The 19,753-nt window shown below is 61.5% G+C and overlaps 2 protein-coding genes across 4 annotated transcripts in view; both read left to right on the top strand.

The window, feature by feature from the left end:
• The first annotated feature begins 1,637 nt into the window (after positions 1–1,637).
• On the top strand, positions 1,638–7,388 carry RHEBL1 (RHEB like 1). Its single transcript, XM_044995597.1, has 8 exons — positions 1,638–1,836; positions 2,893–2,964; positions 4,270–4,337; positions 4,852–4,934; positions 5,396–5,452; positions 5,780–5,827; positions 6,038–6,122; positions 6,591–7,388. Exons 1-8 carry the CDS (start codon positions 1,785–1,787, stop codon positions 6,678–6,680), a joined length of 555 nt encoding a protein of 184 aa, XP_044851532.1. The 5' UTR covers positions 1,638–1,784; the 3' UTR covers positions 6,681–7,388.
• A 6,607-nt stretch (positions 7,389–13,995) lies between these two features.
• KMT2D (lysine methyltransferase 2D) overlaps positions 13,996–19,753 on the top strand; it is a 47,442-nt gene continuing 41,684 nt past the window's right edge. For all 3 annotated transcript variants that reach the window (XM_044995413.1, XM_044995412.1, XM_044995411.1), the window contains exon 1: positions 13,996–14,299. The gene's annotated coding sequence lies outside the window, so the exon portion shown is untranslated. The remainder of the gene's footprint in view (positions 14,300–19,753) is intronic.

Below are 19,753 nucleotides of genomic sequence, written 5' to 3'. Positions count from 1 at the left end.
GTATAGCGAGAGAGGGGGTGAGGAGGGGACAGGCCTGCCTGCGCTGCCGGTTTCCTGCTGCTTCCTGGCCCGGTCTCCCAAGGAGCAGTACTGGGATCAGTGAGAATAGTGAAATGATCTCATATGAGGTCATAGAATCTCAGGGTTGGAAGGGACCTCAGGTGGTCATCTAGTCCAACCCCCTGCTCAAAGCAGGACCAATCCCCAAGTGCTGTTTGACAGATTCCTAAATGAGCTGGAGAAAGGGGTGAACAATGAAATGGCAGAGTTTGCAGTTACATAATTAGTTATGCCCAAAGCAGACCGCAAAGGGATCTCACAAAACTGGGCGACTTGGCAAGAAAATGCCGATGAAATTCAATGTAGATAAATGCAAAGTAATGCACATTGGAAAACATCTTCACAATTATCTATATGAAGTGATGGGGTCTAAATTAGCTGTTGGCACACTGGAAAGAGATCTTGGAGTCACTGTGGATAGGTCTCTGAAAACATCCACTCAATGTGCAGCAGCTGTCAGAAAGGCGAATTGAATGTTAGGAACCATTAGGACAGGGATCGATAACAAGACAGGAAATATCCTAACACCACTATATAAATCCCCGGTACGGCCACACCTTGAACGCTGCCTGCAGTGCTGGTCGCCCCATCTCAAAGAAGATATATTAGAACTGACAAAAGTACTGAGGAGGGCAACAAAAATGCTTATGGGGATGGAACAGTTTCCATCTCAGGCAAGATTAAAAAGACTGGGACTGTTCAGCTTGGAAAAGTGACGGCTGAGGGGGATATGATAGAGGCCTATAAAATCATGACTGGTTTGGAAACAGTGAATAAGGAAGTGTTATTTACCCCTTCACATAACACACAAATCATGGGCCACCCAATGAAATTAATGGGCAGCAAGTTTAAAACAAACAAAAGGAAGTTCTGCTTCACACAACGCACAGTCACCGGTGGAGCTGGTTGCCAAGCGATGTGGTGAGGGCCAAAGTCCTGGAGGACAGGTCCATCAGTGGCTACTAGCCAAGATGGTCAGGGACGCAGCCCGATGCTCTGAGTGTCCCTAAACCTCGGACTGCCAGAAGCTGGGAATGAGCGACAGGGGGTGGATCACTCGGTAATGGCCCTGTTCTCTTCATTCCCTCTGAAGCACCTGGCACCCACTGTCGGCAGGCAGGACCCTGGGTCGCTGGACCACTGGTCTGAGCCAGTCTGGCCGGGCCTAGGTTCTGGGTGCAGAAGCGGGGGCGGGGAGACAGAAGGCGACAGGACTACAAGGAGGCGGCGAGGTCCCCTGGAGCAGGGAGGGGGACCAGAGCTGGGAGGTGGGGGGCAGATACCCAGCAGGGCAGGGGGTGGGGCAGTCAGTGTGTGGAAGCAGCTCTGGAAGTGGGGGTTCAATTCCGGGGGGTGGCAGAGTCAGGCTGTGGAGACAGCCCCCCCCCACGTGCTCTGTGCCTCTGTGTGTGTGTAAAACCACGTGGTCCACTTTTCGCTCCTCCGTTTTAATGAATGGAGCCGGCCCCACCCCCGCGCATGCGCCCTCCCCGCTCCCCGCCCCCCTCGGGGGAGTCTCCGCCCCTCCGGCCGAGACGCCGGCCAATAGCCGCGGCGGCTTTCGCAGTGTTGTGGTCACGTGGGAGGCCGGGTGTTGTGGTTGCGGTGCCGGCCCCGCCCGGGCGCGCTCTGATCGCTCAGGTTGTCGGGCCCGCCCGCCCGCGTTGCTCTCCCCCGGTCCTGCCGCCCCCGGGCTCAGCGGCGCGGTGCTGTCCGCGCGGGCCATGCCGCTGGTGCGCTACCGGAAGGTGGTGATCCTGGGCTACCGCTCCGTGGGTGAGTCCGGCGGGGCGGGGCTCCGCTGCAGGAGCGGGGGGGGTGGGGTGCGTGCAGCCGGCTGGGTGGGGCTCAGGCGCTGTCGGGGGGGGGGGGGCGATGCAGGGGCCGTCTGCAGGGCGTGGGGGGCTCTGCACGGAGCAGGTGGGGGTCTGCGGCGGGGGGTGAGGAGGGGACGGGCCCGCCTGCGCTGCGGGCTTCCTGCTGCTTCCTGGCCCAGCCCTTCGCACGCTTCGAGCTGCTCAGCAGCATCTGCGGGGGAGGCGGGGGGCTAGGAGGGGGGGTCCTTCCCAGGCGCGCCCCAGGGCGGGGGGGTTATGGGCACGTTCTGGGGTGTGCAGCTCTCTGTGGTTTGCTGGACCCCCCGGCTGTGACCCCGGGGGGCTGGGGAGGGGTCATGTGGGGTCAGTTTGCCATTGAGCCACATGGCAGGCGAGGGGAGAGAGGAAATGACCAGGGGTCAGAGGTCACGCTCGGGGAACTGACTCGTCTCCTTAGATTTCGCTGATCACGTTCAGCGGTTTGTGTGCGGGGGTGTCCAGCCGGGGGCCTGCCCCGCACGGGGTGTGTATGTGTGTGTCTGACGTTTCCTCTCCCTCGGGATGGGGTCTGGGCGGGTGGGTTCGAATCCCTCTGTTCAGGCTGTTGCCTAAAAACACCCACCCGTGGGGGCTGGTTCCCCCCCCTTCGTGCTGGGGCGCATTCGGACGTCCCCAGCGAACTTCGACATGGGTGCGAAGCTGGCAGGCCTCGCCCTGGTGTGTCTGTGGGTGGCTCCTAGCCGCCTTTACGGGTACGTCCACACTGCTGTCAGACCCCCGTGGCTGGCCCGTGCTGGGCTGACTCGGGCGAAGGGCGTGTTTTGTTGTGGTGCAGACGTTTGGGCTCAGGCTGGAGCCCTGGGGGCGCTAGGACTCTGGTTTGTACCGCCATTAAATAGCCTCTTAGCCCAAGGGAGCTGGCAGGGCCAACGCCGGGTGTCTGACTGCAGTGTAGACGAACACAAAGAGATTTGTGGCATTCACAGCAATGAGGTTTCAAATCTCTCCCCTCCAGGTAAAACTTCCCTGGCTCATCAGTTCGTGGACGGGGAATTCCTGGAGTGCTACGACCCTACAGTGGAAAGCAGTGAGTGCAGGGCCCTTTCAGGCCTGATGAAATCCGTAGCGGGCATCTCTACCCTGGGGATTGTGCTTGTCTTTGCACATTATTTATCCCCGTAGTGCCTAGAGGCCTCACCAAAACCAGTCTCCATGGGAGGTGCTGTGGAGACCCTCCCCCCATTATTTAAGGATGGGGTGGGACTTGGCAGAGTCCTGGACAGAACCCACCCGCTCGACCAGGCTGCGGGATCCACGTTACTGTTCTTTGAGAGGACTAGGAGTGTGCGGTGTCCACGCTACAACTCGAACTCACTTTAACGCACACGTGTTAAAGCACCAGCCAGGACGCCAGCCGCTGGGGAGGGGATGGGGTGCGAAGGTGGCTTCCCTGCCTGGAATCCAGAGCCTTCTGCAGGGGGCAGGGAGGGGCCCGGGGCGAGGTATCCATCAGGGCTCCCTAAAGCGATCCGTTAGTTGCTTTTGCCTAGGATGACTGGAAACCACTTCGCTCTGCTTGGGGTTTCGCTCAGATAGATCTCGAGCGCGGGCGAGAATCCAGCTCAGAATAACCAGACGAGGGGCCTGTAAGCTGAAAGGCCACGTGCTGTGGGTGGGTCGGTGGGTGGGGGAGGGGGATGTTTCCTTTTGCTTTTGTGGTGACCCCCTGCCTCCTTCCTGCCCTGGGAGGTTCCGAGCCCCTTCCTGCTTTCCAGGAGACCTCAGCCCCGCCAATAGCGAGGAGGTGGGTGGACCTTTACTCAGGTCTGCTCCTTGTCAGGAAACGCAGCTAGTCCTGTGTGTGCAATCGCAGGAGACCTGCTGGACTCCATCCCAGCCCTGCTCCGGAGCTTCCCCCTCCTTAGCTCACCGCGGAGCTGCTCTGCCCTGCCACGCGGCTGGGGCTCAAATCTGTCATCGACTGAACATCCAGGGAGAGCTGAAAGCCCTTCTCGCGGGGAGGGCTGCCTGATGGCTGGGGCTCGGCTCTGGTTCTGCTGGGTGCAGCTGGCTGGGCAGGACAGGAGACCGTGGCCCATGGGAGCTGAGCTCAGCCTGGGGGGCTGGTGTAGCTTAACCCCGGGATTGCGTACAGAAGCTTCCAACTTCTTTCCAGGGGCTCCAGGGGCCTCATCGCCTTCAGCAGCCGGAACCCTGAGGTAGGAGGGGACGTCCCACAGGGATTGACCCTGGGCCCGCCGAGTCCAAAGGACCCAGGCCCATTCGCTATGGGGCAGTCGCGGACTCATAAATCAGCCACTAGAGGGCAGCAGGGAGCTGTGGGGGTGGGGCACGCCCTCTAACTGACTCTTGCTTGGTTGATTCCCTCCAGCCTACAACAAAATGCTGATGGTGGGAAAGGATGAATTTCACCTCCAGCTAGTGGATACTGCAGGGCAGGTAAGGCCTTGGGGCAGCCAGGATGGACTAGTTGTAGCTTTTCCCCATGGTGCCTTATCCTGATGGGTCTCCGCCCCCAAAACCGATACGTGCTGCAGCCAGCTCTGGGGTGGAATCCATCACCTATCAAGGCAGCAGTTTAGGTCAGGAAGGGGGAAATCATGTCTGATGACCAGAGAGAATTTAGGAAGGGGGAGGGATTTGGTCAGGCCCTTCCCCCTCCCAAAATAACACCTGTTGTGAAAGGTTCGGTGTTTCCAAAGGAATTAATCTCCAGCACCAACGCTGTCCCTTAGCATGGCGCTGGGGCATAGGGGGCACTAGCGAAACCTTGAAATGCCGCCCTGGCTTTCTGCAGCCTGCTGGGGGTCTCCCATCCGCGTGCTGACCTGGCTCGATTCTGCTGCGCCTGGGCTGGGCTCCTGTGTCTCAGTGGGGTGGGGTCCCGTAATGAAGGGGGGCGTCGACCTTGTCTGTTTGTTTCTCACCCAACGCTGTGCCCGCGGCTCACCAGGACGAGTACACCATCCTGCCCCCCTCCTTCAGCATCGGGATCCATGGATACCTGCTGGTCTATTCGGTCACCTCGCTCAGAAGGTGAGGGCTCCCCCTGGAGGGAAGGGGGGCTTGGCTCCAGCGTGGGAGAGGGGACGCGCCGTGAGCCCCCACGCTGCAGCCAGGCTGTGACTCCGGATCAGAGAGGGGGCTGTTCTCCCAACTGCCCCTGGGGGGGTCGTCACCAGCAATACAGTGGCTGCCCCCCCTCCCCAGGGTTGTGCCCCCCAGTCGTGGCGGGGCTGCCTGCTGCCCAGGCTAATCGATGGCTCGGGCAGCTCCAGGCTGGGATCCAGCCGACTGGGGGGCGTTCGGGCCCCCCCCCCGACTCGACACAGGGATGGGCCAGTTTGACAATCACTTCTTGGAGCAGAACCTGCCCAGCCCCAGTGTTGGCCCCGAATCCCGTCATCAGTGTTGCTGGGCCAAGCCTGCCCCCGGAGCAGCGCGGCTGCAGCTCCGTGGCGCCTCCTTAGCGACCGCTCCCTGTCTCCCCTCTGCAGCTTCCAGGTGGTTAAGACCCTTCACAACAGGCTGTACGAAAGCAGAGGGAAGACCCGGTAAGAGTTCCCCTCCCCTGTCCGGGGCCCGGTCTGCCCCAACGCGGGGGCTCTGGGGGAGAGGCTGGGTCTGCAGCTGCCCTGGGTGGACCCACTCCATCCCCGGCTGCCGGACTCCAAATGGGACATGTGCCTGCCCCACAACCCACCGAGGCTGTGCATGCTAAGTGGGCCCCTTGGCCGAATGGGCCGTGGCCTCGGGGCCCTCCCCAGGGAGGGCTGGACACCTGGCCGCTGGGTGTGCGTGGGCCATGGCCCGCTGGAGCTGGGCAGGCGGCGGCCGGATCCCAGCTCACTCTGCTCTCCTGACCCTTCCCCCCTGCGCAGGATGCCGGTGGTGCTGGTCGGGAACAAGGCCGATCTCTCCATGGAGAGGTAAGAAGTGGCTCTGCTGTTGTGATGGCCCTGTGGGCTGTCAGCCAGTTCCTCCCTGCAGCCCGTCTCCCTAGAGCTCCCTGCTGAGCTCTGGGCTCCAGCTGCTGCCCCCTCCCTCCGCTCCCGCGTTCGTGGGGGGGTGGGCAGCTCTGGTCTAAGGGATCTTCGCTCCTCATCCGGCTCCCATTGCACCCCCTGTCGTGTGTCTAGCCGGGAGGTGAAGACAGATGAGGGCAAGAAGCTGGCGGATTCCTGGGGGGCCGTGTTCCTGGAGTCCTCGGCCAAAGAGAACCAGGTCTGGTATATTTCACCTCTTGGTCCTGACACGCGGGGGGGTGGAGAGATGCTGAATTGCCCCGGGAGCCCATGGGCCATCTCTGCAGCATCTCCTGGTACCTGCAGGCTTGGGCGGGGGAGGGGGGAGAATCTGCCCCTCTCAACAGAGCTGAGGGGTTGTGGGGGGGGCAGGGGGCTGCACAGAGGGGTACGGTCCCTGCACTGCAGAGACAGGAGTGACTGAATTCCCCCAGAGTGCAGCCATGCAGCTGCTGCTGGAACAGAGGTGCTCCTGAGGGGTGGGGAGCAGTGGGGGGGCCGGCAGATACTGGGGAGCAAGAGCCCCGTGCCTGAAGCGCTGGGCGGGTGGATTCCTTCAGGACCTCCCCCAAGGGGGCTCCCCAGTTCTCCCATCCCTCAGGGGGCCATGGGGCTGGCCTCCCGGCTGTCACTCAGCCCCCCTTCCCCACTCCCTCCCTCCCCGCAGATGACCCGGGGAATCTTCACCAGGATCATAGAGGAGATCGACCGGGTGGACAACTCCTACTGCACCGAGCGCAGCTGCCTCCTGATGTGAGCACTGTTGCCTGGAGCGTCCTCGTCGGAGGCGGTGCTGTGGGGCGGGGGACAGGCCTCCCCGCCTCTACCTAGACGTTTGCTTGCAGCCCCGGGAGCAGGGAATCCAGGGCTAGACGCCACCAGAGCCGCCTGGCCTGGCGTTGTTACGGGTAACCCACAAACACACTGTACCTCACTGCCTGGCCCCGCGCTCCCCGGCGGGCAGGGCCTGTGTCTGCACATTCCCGGCTTGGAAGCCGTCCGCGTGCATCTGGCACACTGCGTTTATGGAAGGGGCTCTTCTTGCCAAATGTATTCATGTTTTTTGGGGGGGCGGGCTTTGGATATTTATAGTCGATGTCTAAGCCTGCACGCACACGTTTACAGCGGTCTCTGCCCCGGCCCCCAGCATGGGCCCAGTTCCCCGGCTGCGCCACCGGGGCAGAACGGGACTTCCTTTTTTTTTTTTCCTAATGCTGCTGGAACCGGAATCAGTTTTCCAGTCCTTCCAAGACCCAGTCTGGTCTCAATTCGGCTGTGCCAGCGGCAGCTGAACCCTGATCCGGCCAGGGTTCCGCCCACCCGCCTGCCTCGCCATCTGTTGCCTTAGTTCTCCATAAAACCAAGAAACTGTTGTGAATTTCAGGCCACAAAGGGGATTTGAATGTGGATTCTTTTCCGATGTTGGAGTCTCTTCCCCAAGCCCTGTTGAAAGGGCAGCACTCATGGGTGGGGGGTGGGGGTGGCTGGATCAATTAAACTTTGTTTTGTATGCAAAAAGAATTTCCTGGCGTCTCTGTGCTCAGGGTCTGAAAGAGAGACTGGGGGGGGATGGGGGATAGTGGAGCACGGGTGCGTCCGCTGAAGCTGGGCAGCACTCTGAGACTGTGGTGCTGGGTGCTGTATATAAAACTTAGAGTAGTCGGGGGAGGGGGAATAATTGGTGGTGTGCTTCACCCACCAGCAGAGCAGCTGCAAAAAAGATCAGCAATGGAATAGTGTTATCATTAGGTTTCAGAGTCAACGTCCACTGGGCCTGGATTAACACTCTGTATGCACATAACCCTGTCAGTGGATCTTCAAGTGCTTTGCAGGAACTGAGCCAGCCCTCGGAGGGGTAGGTCAGAATTATTTCTGGTTTGGGGGAAACTGAGTTAGAAGGAGTAAGTGAGCTGCTTGGGAACACGCTGCCTAGGTCAGAACCGAGGTGTCCTGGGGCTCCTGCTTGGCTGAAGAGTGAAGGGAAGGCATCGTTCTCCCCGCTTCACGCTGACAAGTCCTAAAAGGTTACACAGTGCGAAAACAACCTGTGGAACTCTCTGCCACAGGATACCTGGATTCAAAATCCGGCTTGGGCGTTTAGAGGGATAATAGGAACAGTTGCACTTAGGCTAGCTAGGAAGAGCTTTTTTGTACTCCCTGAGGTTTCGTGGTGTTAGCTAATAATGCAGGCTGGTTCCTCCTCGGAGGTTGGAGTCCTGGGGCAACGCCCCTGTTTTACAGATGCAAAAATTGAGGCACAGAGCGGGGGAAGGGGCTCACCCAGGGTGATGCAGGGAGGCAATGGCAAAGCCAGGAATGGAACCCAGGAGTCCTGGCCAGTCTGCTGCTGTAACCCCTCCCCCAAGCTGGAAATGGAAGGCCAGGGTCCTGCTTTCCAGGCCTCCCTCTCTGGCAGCTGGACTTTGCTCCCCTACTCAAGCTGGGACTAAAACCCAGAGGTCCTGGTTCCCACTCTGACCCCCTGGGTCAGGAAAGTGGGGAGCTGTGAAGTAACAGCCCCCTCCCTGGGCACAGCTGGGGGCTCCCAGCAGAAGCCGTCCCAATGGGGCTGGGGTGGGGGCGGGGAGCCACAGAGCCCGTGGGGGAGAGAGGCTCACATGGGAGCCTGCCTGCAGTAGAATGGGGGAGCTGTGGGGGCACTGGACGCTCCAATGGGGCAGCCATGGACAGCGGGAGCCGAGGCCTCGTCCCCAGCAGGACCAGGGAGCCAGGCCCACTGGGATCCACTCATGGGGCTGGAAATCCCAGTGCGGCAGGCTCGGCAGATGGAGGCTGTGCTAATCCCACTCTGCAGCGCCCAGCAGGCTGGCGGGGAGAGGGGAGCTGGCTGCAGGCACTAATCCGGGCCCTGGCTGTGGCTCTGGCCGGCTCCCTGCTCAGCCCCAGCCCTGCGGCTCTCCCTGGTCCCTGAGCCCCAGTGATCTGTGTTTGCTTTTCCTTCAGCCTCTTGCTGGGATCCATGGCTCTGTCCATGTGTCCATGTGTCTCTAACTGCTGCAGCCACGTGGAAGTCCCAGGCTGAGCCCTCAAGCTGGGCGTCTGCTCCCGGGAGCGATTTACACGGCGTCTTATTGTTACTGGTGCTTGGACTGGTTGGATTGTCCCTCATCATTCCAGCCACTGTCTGTCTGTCCAGCCAGGGCTCGAAGTGGGCCAGTGCGTGGCTGCACCGTGGATGAGCGCCTTTCCCAAACTGCCCTTGTGTTCTCCACGATCTCAGCTCTCGTTTATGAGATTTCTAGCCTTCGTGGCTCCCCTGGGAACCGTGACTTGGGTGTAGCAGGGCAGCAATGGCTGCCTGAGTTTGCAGAGAGCCTGAAACCCTAGCTGTGAACCGCCCTCTTCACCCCAGTCCCTGCTCACTCCAATGTCAAAGATGATCCTTTCAGTATGACTGTTATCTAGCCCACTGCCCCTCTAAGCCTCTGGAGAGTGATTAGGAGCAGGATCAGACGCCGAAGATCTGCAAAATCTAGTTTGGGTAACTGCTCAACCATGGGGAAGGGGAGGGGCTTTGAATACCTCCGAACTCTTAGGTTTTTCCTGCAGTCAAGCAGGAGCCCTGGGGGTGTCTGAGCTCCCCCTGTGGTGCTAAGCACAAGGAGCCAGGGCCGGCGGGATCGTACTTTGAACAGCTGCACAATCTACTTGGACCCTTGTTTGGTATCTTAACTAGGCAAAGTTGTTTAGTGGGCGGGGCTTGGAAAAGTATTTACTATTGTTTCCCCGTTCATCCACCCCATCTAATCTATCAGTCCCCCCCACACCTAAGCTCTCCTGGCTCCCATCCCCTGGGCTCTGACCTCTCTACTCCCTCCGCAGTATCAGGGGGATACAGGATGATACTTCACTTCCTGTTTTAAACCATTGCAGTGTGTGGCTGTCAAACAGCTGCCCATTCCACCCCAGAGGTGGCTGCATTTCAGTGGTTGGTGGAGCAATTCCCATAGCGAGCACAGGACTGGGTTTACGAATTTCCTTCCTATTGGCTTTTCCTTTTCTCCCCACTCTCTAAGAACAGATGCAGCTAGTGGTGCCCTGACGCAGCATCAAGCAAAGCCCCAGGGCCTGAGGTTACAAGTCTGACTGTTGTGGAAATCGGTTGCAATAGAAAGTTTGTAGAACACGTTGTTATGCAGGGCAGCAGCCTGCGGCAGTGATTAGTGCCCCAGTAATTGGAGTCAGGACTCCTGGGCTGTATTCCTGTCCCTAGGAGGGAGTGTGGTCTAGTGGTTAGAGGAGGGGACTGGGTGCCAGGACTCTAGGTTCTATTCCCAACTTGGCCAGGGAGCGTAGGTGAAGCGCTGCTCTGTGCCTCAGTTTCCCCCTCTGTGAAATGGGGGTCATGGTGTTTATTTTCCTTGTGACATGCTCTGAGCTCCGTGACTGAGAAGCTGCTGGCGGAGGGCACAGAACCAGCGGGACTATTACACGTTATTGTAAAACTCTCTTGGCCGGGAGGATTGGGGTTTCATTTCCCCCTGTTGCAGGTCTCCAAGGGGTGCCTGGCTAGAAGGGGCATTAGCCTGGTGGGAGTGTGCCGGGGCTGCCTTCTCCCTTCCAGTCCCAGGCATGGCCCTGTTCCCTCTCCTCCCGGATCAGTGTCGGGGGCACCCTGTGAAAGGTCCCTTCACCGGGTAGCTTTGATCATGGTGATTCCCCTGGGCTGGGGGAGGTGGATCGGCCCTAATAGGGCTGCATTCTCCAGCCTCCTGCCTGCTTTCCGTGACCCTCCAGCTGGGCTCTGAGCTGGGACTTGATTGTCCGGGGGCTGTTGGCTGGAGGCGGGGGGGATTGAGCAGGCCAGGGGGCTGCATCCACCCAGCAGCAGGAGGGAGCCAAAGTGACCAGGTGAAGGCGTGGCTGGGAGTGGGGGATCCAGCGAAAGGCTTCCCAGGGGCTTGGGGCTCTGCTCCTCTGCACTCAGAGCGGGGTCTGCCGGGGGCCACAGCAGCTGCTAAATGCTGTTCAGTGAAACGCGCTCGCAGCCTCCCACAAGCACCAAGATCCTGGCCTCAGTCGGCCCCCTGGGCGGAGACCCGAGGCCCCTCTCCCCTCTGGAACAGGGCTGAGGCAGGGCCTCCCAGCCATTGCAGTGGGTTTGCTCTGCCCTGGGAAGCTGGGGAAGGAACCATCTCTTCACCCCCCCCCCCATGCTATTCTAGACAGCTGTGAGCTTGGAGAGACCCCCAACACATGGGAGCGTAGCGCTCACTAATCGACTGGGCACCGCCGCCCTCTCCTGGAGGGAATCCGAACTGGCCAAGTGCATGCACTGCCCTATACAGTAAAAAGCGACAAAGATCCTGTGGCACCTTATAGACTAACAGACGTCCTGGAGCATGAGCTTTCGTGGGTGAATCCCCACTTCGTCAGACGCACGTGAAGTATTCACCCACGAAAGCTCCTGCTCCAGTACATCTGTTAGTCTATAAGGTGCCACAGGATCTTTGTCGCTTTTTACAGATCCAGACTAACACGGCTCCCCCTCTGATACTTGCCCTATACAGGTAACAGCAGGTGAAGATCCTTGAGCCGGAGGGGTGGGGCCTGGTAGATCCCAGTTCCAGTCCCACTCTTGCTGGGAGATTCTGAAGCGTCCAATCCTAGTGATGGTGACGAAACTGGATCTGGTTTTTCCAGACCCCTGTGACAGGAAAGTGAATAAACCCAGATCCCTTTGTGTCCGACATGGCCCCGGCTACGGATGCGTTTCCCCAGGGGTTTGCATTGCAGGGAAGTTTTCTTTGGAGCTTCTAGGTTTGCCAACAAAAAATCCCAAACCAACCGAAACCTGCCGTGGCGTCGTCATACCTCCACAGGCTGCATGTCGGGTTCTTTTAGAAAGCCAGGCTCCGATCTCGCCCGCCCGCCATGCAGCCTGGTTGGGCTCGGCCCAGTGCAGGATCAGGGCCTAAGGCCAAGATTTCCAAGCCATCTAGGGGATTTAGACACACTGTTCCCATCCATTTCAATGGGTGTTGTGCATTTAAATCCCACAGGGCAGCTTTGAAATTCTCTGCCCGCGAGTCTCCATGTGTCCATTCTCCAGCTGCGCTGCTCCTTCGTCCTTCGGGCCAGCACCCTCCTGGCCACAGTACCTGCATTCATAGCCTCATTCATCCTGTATGCAAAGAGGAAGAGCTGCAGATGCACCCTGTTCTCCAAGGGGATGACTCCTGGCTTTCAGTGCATAACAAGCTGAGGTGGAACAGCACGGCCAGCCCGTCCTGTGTGAATATGCCTGTGCACACCCCCAATATACCCCTCTCCAGCGCTTCACACTTTCTACATAGCGACTAACCGAGCAGCACCTCGTGCCTTTCAGCGGTGTCACTGCGCCCCGCGGGGTGGCGGAAGGGGATGGGGTAATGTGCTCACCACCTGGAGCTTGCTGCAGTCCTAAAGGGTTTGTTCCCTGCCATAAGCTCACCCATGTTCCTGCCCTCTACTGGATGGAATCAGAACTGCTCAACCATGCATCCTAGAGTCTATGCTGCTAACCCTTGATGGGGATTCTCCTTCAGCAGAGGGGATGGGGGGCTGGGTCTTTTGGCACAGCGGAAACTGTGTTCCCTCCCTGCTCCAGATCTGAAGGAGAGCTCTGTGTGGCATGAAAGCTTGTCTCTTTGACCCACAGAACCTGGTCCAATAAAAGAAATTACTTCGCCCACCTTGTCGGTGCAGTATATTCATCCAAGAAGCTGCGTCACCGTTCTGCGTGGGCTCTGCCCTCTGATTTACAGGTGGGGAAACTGAGGCACAGCAGCTTTCCGGAGCTCACACAGCAAGCTGGGTACAGAACCCAGCTCAGACAGACAGTGAGACGTGCCGGGATGGACAAATCTCCTGCCCCCCCCGCCCCAACCCCAACCTGGGCTTTACCCCAGTCTCCGTCCTTTGGCGCACAGCTGTTCCAACAGCTCCCGTGCCAGCCTGTGCGTGGGGCGACAGGCCGGACCCTGAACAGCACCAGGGCGGGCAGAGGGGCAGGGGCTTACACCGAGGGGGCAGAGCTGACAAGGGGGCGGGTTCCCACCGCTGGGGGACCTGGGCCCCCCCCGCGCTCGCTGGGTCTGCAGCGTCCGGAGCCATGTGCCTGGGGCAGGGCGCCCCCCTGGGGTTTGCAGGGGTATTGCACCCAGACCTTTGCCCTCCCGCCCGGCACGGCTGGGGGGGCCGCTAACCAGCCCCCCCCGGGCCCCATCTCTGCACGCTGCAGGGCCCCGGGGGGCGAGGCGCTCCTGGCCCCCATGATCCCTGCAGGGAGGGGCCGCAGGCCCAAAGCCCCCCCCCAGCTCCGGGGAGGGGGTGGCGGGGGGGGCAGGGCTCAGAGCCCAGCCCACGTGCTCACCACCACCCGGCCCGGCCAGGGCAGGGTTAACGCGCGCGGAGGGATCCCGGGCAGCGTGCGCTGCGGCTCCGTACCTTGCGAAAAGCTGCGGCTGCGTGAGCGTGTCCCTCCGCCCGGGCCCCACACAAAATAGCGCCTCTCCCCCCTCCCTCCGCCCCCCACGGCCCGGGAAGGGGGGTCGCTGCGGAGCCCCCCCCACGCCCGCCCTTCGCCCTCCCGCCCGCGCGGGGCCGCCCCCGGGCCGCGGCCGGTCCCCACGCGGGATCCCCCCGCCCCTCGCGGGGGGGGGCGCAGCAGGACCTACTTTCCTCTCCGAAAATGGCCGCCTCGGCGGACACTTTCCGCTGCGCTCGCTGAGCCCGGGCGGCGGGGCCGGGGGCCGCCCGCGGTGCCCCTTTGAACCCCCCCACCGCAGCCGCGGGGGGGCGGGGGGCCGGCGCGAGAGGGGGCGGGGACTTCACCCCCCCCCCGTCCTGCCCCACTTCTGCCGCCGCCGCCGCCCCGGGCCGGAGCAGGGGGCCGGGCCCGGCGCGGGGGGGCCCCGGCTGTTGCGTGTCTGTTTCCGTCCCCGCGCGGGCGGGGAGGTTACAATGTAGCCAGGCCCGCGCCGGGCGCTCGCTCGCTCGCTCCCCCGGGGCAGGAAACTTCCCAGCCCCCCCGGGCCGGGCCCCCCCCGCCGCCCCACCGGAGGGAGCGGCCCCCTTTGTGTCCGCCCCGGGATCCGGCCCCGCTCGCGCGGCTGGGGGGCGCCCCACGGAAGTGAGCCCCCCCCCGGAGGAGGGCCGGGCACTGCCCCCCCCCCGGTGTGATCCCCGGATTTGGGTCTAGCAGCGTTTCCTGCCCACCCGGTTCTGCTTGTGGTGAAGATTTTTGTCCGGCGGGGGGGGGATTGGACCCCCCCCCTTGTCTTGTTTTTTTAATTATTTCGCGGACAATGTTCTCCGCGGCCGCCCGCCGCTGGATCGTGCCGGGTGCGGGTTTCTGGACGGCCTTGTAAAGCGGTGAGTGGGGTCCCCTGGATCGGCCCCCCCTTTCCGGGGGCGCTGGGGGGGCACCGCGGCGGGTCCCGGCCGTGCCCGGGTGCGGGGGGGGGGGGCTGAGAGGAAGCGAGCGGAGTAAACTAGAAAGAGCTTCTGCTCCTAGGCCTCTGCCTGGCGCTGCGCCCCCCCCCCGGAGCGCTTCGAGCGCCGCCCCCGGCCCGCGGTGGGGGGCAGCCCCGGCCCCCTTGTGGCTTCTGCGGGGGGGGGGCGTTGTGTGGTTCTGTTGTTCGTCCCCCGCCCGGGGCCCAGGCGGAGTTGGGGTTTCTTTGCACAGCCATGGATCTCGGCGGAGGGGGCGAGAGTGGGGTGTGGCGAGGGGGCACCGGGGGCGAGTCTGTTTTTTGGAAGGGGCCCGGGGGGGGGGGAGCTTTTGTTATGTGTAAATCCTGATCCTAGGCCTAGGTTGAGCTTTCTCTCCGTGGGGCAGGGTCTCTCTGTATCGCCCCCCCCCATTCTGCTGCATTTGGAGCCTGTGAAGAGGCGCTGACCTCTGTCCCGAAGTGGGGGTGCAGGAGGGTATTATGGGGGGGGGCTCTGCTCACTCCCTTCCCCTGCCCTTTCCAGGCTGCTGGCTGTATTCTCCCCCCTACTTCCTGTAAACAAACCGGGGGTGAGGGACCGGGGCTCCCCCTCCTCCGGCGGCTCCCCCCTAAATTCCTCTCCCTGCCCTTTACTAGGAAGTGTACACTGGGGGGTGGCTCCCCCCGAAACAGGGCGACCCTGGGTGCGGCCTAGGCGGCCTTGGCTATCCTGGGCTGAGTGTCAGCGCCAGAGGATTAGCAGGGAGCCCTGGGAGCTTTGCTCAAACAGAAAGTGGTGGGATGGGGGGGGGGGCGGGCAGAGCTCTTGCTTATTTCTTCCCCCTTCCCAGGCAGGACTGTGGCTTCCCAGGCTTTTGTTCCCCAGCAGCTTCTGTCTCTGGTCCCCGAGCTTCAGGGGGACAGAACCCACAGCCCTGGGTAGGCCGTTCCCACCCCTCCCCCATCACTGGCGTCAGTCCCCAAAGACGTGGGGCCCAGATTCTGCGCCTGGCCCCCCAGTTAAATCCGGCCCCTGGAGCTTCCCCGGTGTGGTGGATGAGAGTGTGTGTGTGTGGTGGGGGGGGACCCTCTTCCCCGGCAAATCCACAAACACTTTCTCTGTCTCTGCTCTCAGGACAGGCCGGGCTGCACCTGTTGCTCTCCCTGGTCTAGCTGTTCCCGGTGGGTGCCACCTCCCGCTGCCTCTCCTGTCACACGGGGAGGAGAGGGTCCTGGGGCAGGGGTTGGGTGGGTAGGGCACGCAGTGGGGGTAATGCTGGCTCTGCCCCCCATGAACAGATACAATGGCCAGGAGTCCCAAGGGCTGGAGCCGGGCCGTGCACTCTGCTTAGTAAGGCCGGGCTTACTTAGATTTAATGAGATGAATTCGCTGCATATTTCATCTCCCGAGTCCGGGCGCAAAGACAACCCCCCGGACCCCCCCCCATCAATCAATATAAAAAGACACCACGTGCTGCTTAAATTAATGCCAGGTTAAAACTGCAGCAGGCCAGGTTCTGATCTGCATCTCGCTGGTGTAAAACAGGAACCGCTCTGGTGGCACTGTTACTCCACATTTACGCTGGCAGAGCGGGAGTCCGAGGGAAGGGATCCAGTGTCGGGTCTGGGCAGGCTGCAGTGTGTTGTGTCCCTGCTGTCACAATCCACCTAAACCCTGTGACTGGGTCGGTGTTCACCTGAACCCAGTTCTTTTCGGCAGGCTCCTCATGTCTCTGTTTTGCTGACCAGATGCCCAGGCCCTCGCTCCAACCACTTGACAACACTCTCCCAGAGCTGCCACTAGAACACAGGCATCCTGGCTCCATGCAGGGCCTTCACCGCTCTCTGAGCCCCACTCCCCGTTGGTTGTGTGGCTATGCATCTCCCATGAGCCATTTTTCTGTCTTGCGATGGGGTCTGGGCCCCAGCTCTGATTTGGTCCTTTTAGGGTGAGGCGTTGCAGGACCTAATTAAAAACAAAACAAAAAAAACCCTTGGGGGGAGGCTCGGTGGAGCAATGAAATTACGGCCCCTGCCATGGCCTTTGGAGCATGCCCTAGAATGGGGGGGGTGATGCTCGGAGGGGATCACAGGGAATCCGCCCCCGACACAATCCCTTGACAACGTTTCAGTTTTGGCGCCAGCTTGGAGCTGCCCAAATTGCTTCTTAATCCAGAACTTCGTTGTTGTGGCAAATCCTGCTGCTCGGGAAGGAAAACGATCTCTGGGAATCTTGAGGGTGGGTTTGGGTTTTTGGCTAGTAGGCCCTTCGGTCCAGGATTCAGTGGGGGTTTGTCTCTATGGCCCTGCTTCTCATCGGCTCCATGAGGGCTGAGCCTTTGCCCCCCTGCCGAGCCGCTGTGGACGCAGGGATCTGCCCACAGGGATCCGCTTGTGGGATGGGGGCCAAGGTGCTTGTGTGCCCTGATTTTCCTTACTGAGACCTCGGGGTCTTTTGCGTCCGACAGAGAAACGGCCGGCGATGGTTCGGTCCATTTTCTCCCTGTCCCCCCGTGGCGCTGGGAGCTCTCGTTCTCAGCCCAGGTTTTCTGGGAAGGTCCGTTGCTGACTCAGGTGGCACCAGCGAGAGGTTGGTGATGCTGGCAGGGGCGTACCGGGCCCTGCCATCCTTGTCCCGCCTCTGGTGCCATTGGTTCTGTCCCACCTGGCCGTTTCTCCAGTGACTTTCTTTTAGGGGACCTCAAAGCAACTTGTGAATGCCTGGCTCGGCCCTGGGGGGCTGAGTGCCCTTTGGGTCCTGCTGGGGTCAGTGGGGAGTGGAGTGGCTTGGCAGCTCGCCAGGTCCTGCCCCATCTACCCATTTTCTGCAGTAGGAGGAGACTGAGGTGCTGAGAAGTGACTGGCCCAAGGTCACAATGGGAGTCAAAACGGAATCCAGGTGTTCCAGCTCCCAGCCCCCCTGCTCCAGCCACAAGACCCGTCCCGGAGCCGGGGAGAGAACCCAGGAGTCCTGGCTCCCAACCCCCCTGCTCTAACCCACCAGACCCCACTCGCCTCCCAGAGCCAGGGAGAGAACCCAGGAGTCCTGGCTCCCAACCCCCCTGCTCTAACCCACCAGACCCCACTTGCCTCCCAGAGCCAGGGAGAGAACCCAGGAGTCCTGGCTCCCAGCCCCCCTGCTCTAACCACTAGCCACGACTCCCCTCCCAGAGCCAGGGAGAGAACCCAGGAGTCCTGGCTCCCAACCCCCCTGCTCTAACCCACCAGACCCCACTCGCCTCCCAGAGCCAGGGAGAGAACCCATGAGTCCCAGCCCCCCTGCTTTAACCACTAGCCCCCACTCCCCTCCCAGAGCTGGGGATGGGACCCAGACAAATCTCCTACTCTGAACACTAGGCCGTGCTGCCTTCCACCAGACGCAGACATGGCGGCTGGAACGTGCTAACATGGGAGCTGCTGTCTCTGTCCCTCCAGCCCCACACTTCGACCTAGTTCTCATCCTCTCCTGCCATCATGGCTGGCGATGCCTGGCGTGGGTTGGGTAAAGCTGCACTTGGCTTTCCAGGACGCTGGGGTGGGGTCAGAGGGCCCGTGGCCCATTCCACCAGCAGGAGCTCGGCTGGGGAGGTGGCACAGAGCATCCCTCAGGCTCCAGCAGATTGGAGCCGTCTAGCCCAGTGCCCCGTCTCTGACAGTGCCTGGGGCCAGCTGCTCCCGGGCCTGGGGCATGGGGGAGGTGAGGTCTCTCCCCGTCCCCCGGAGCTCCCAGGTGAACTGTCCTGTCCGTGCAGCCAGCCCCAGCTGAGGGCTCAGTGGCTCTCCGAAGCTAAGCAGGGTCAGGGCTGATCGCTGCCCCGATGGGAGGCTGGTGCAGAGCATCTTGGGATGTTTTTGGGGGCGTGCTCTTCCCCTTCCGCCATTGTCCCTGGGGGACTTTGCCCCAGGAAGCTCTGTCTTCAGGCGACACTTCAAACCCTGGCTGCTCGCAGGGAACAATCCCATTGCACTTAGGAGAGTCTGTGCGCCCAGGGGACGGTCAAACAAACACTTCCCTCTGACCTGACGAGCTCGTTAGGGACTGTGCTGGGGAGGGCAGCATCAGCCTGTGACGCTGATGGGGAAACTGAGTCACGGAGTGGCGGCAGCTTGTCCACGATCGCACAGTGGCAGGAGCCCTGAGCGTATCCGCACGCCCTTATTTTCGCTCTAGCTTTGGGCTTCACCCAGTGGTTGCATGGTGGGTAAGGTGGCATCTCAGTGATGCCTGGCCCCCCGAACCCATGGCGTCTGGGGGTGCCCGCTCCTGTGGGCTGTGCCGGGAAGGAAGCTGGCTACTACCACCTGCGGTGGCTCTAATTGAGGTCAGTCCATGGAGATGCCACAGGCCTCGCCTGCGAACACCCTGCCCCAGATATGCTGCGCCGACCCCTTCCTGTTCCTGGGCCCAGGGCCGTGGCAAGCCGGTAGAACTACATCTCCCATGTTGCAGCTGGCGTGCGGGTAGCGTTGTAGGAGAAGCGGGTTGTGGGACCAGGCAGGGGTTCGGAGTGTGGGAGGCGTGTATGGTTGGCACAAGGGCCCTGTGAAATGTGTGCTCGGAGCAAAGCATGCTGGGATCCTCCCCCCACACACAGAGTTTCTCTGGTCCTGCTTACTTGAGCACAAGCCTGGGATTTGGCCTGGCCTCCCCAGAGCAGACCCGCTGTGGGGCGCACGCTGGTTGTTCTTGTGGTGCCGGCAGGTGCCTGTCTGACGCCCTGGTGACAGAGTCCTGCCTCCAGCTGCCCCGCCCGCCTGGCCCTGCAGCGCCGTCCCTCTCCGTGTCCTGGCTGCTGATGCACAGGGCCGGTTCCTGTGGGGCAGGGGGTATGATGTGATGAGCCCAGTGGGCACCACCAGTTTGCCAGGACTCAGTGCCCATGCCGGGGTCTCTCTGGACATTGTCTGGCGCTGACGATGCCCGGGCAGGGGACAGGCCCCACTGGCTCTCGGCAGGCGAGTGAAGGGGTCGGGGCTGTGTTTGTGGCAGGGAAGCCTGTCACGTCTCTGCCCTGGCTGCACCCGCTCTAGCTAAGCAGAGAACTGCAGACTCCAGGCCTGTGGGGCTGGCACTGCCCCAGACAGGCCTTGGGGTTTGCAGGTGGTTGTGAGCTGACCCCTGTGGGGTGGGGGCAGGGTTCCTGGCCTGCTGGGGCTGTGGGCTGGTTTCTGTGACATGGGCCCTGGCCTGCAGGGAGCTGACTGAGACCTACCCGACTCGAGGGCCGTCTGGTGGGAGCGACGTTTGGGGCAGGTGACCCAGAGGCGAGCGTCTCGGTCTCGCCGTGCGGGGTCTGTGCCAGTGGCCGAGAGCCTGGTGTGCCAATGGGAGCAGGGCTGGGGTTAGGCCGGAGCTGGGGGCGGACGGTGGGCGAGGTCATGGCCGGTGTTCATG

This window comes from Mauremys mutica, chromosome 20 (assembly GCF_020497125.1).
Source record: "Mauremys mutica isolate MM-2020 ecotype Southern chromosome 20, ASM2049712v1, whole genome shotgun sequence".
Taxonomy (NCBI): Eukaryota; Metazoa; Chordata; order Testudines; family Geoemydidae; genus Mauremys; species Mauremys mutica.
Note: the sequence above shows the minus strand (reverse complement) of the source record. Positions and strands in the feature narration are given on the sequence as shown.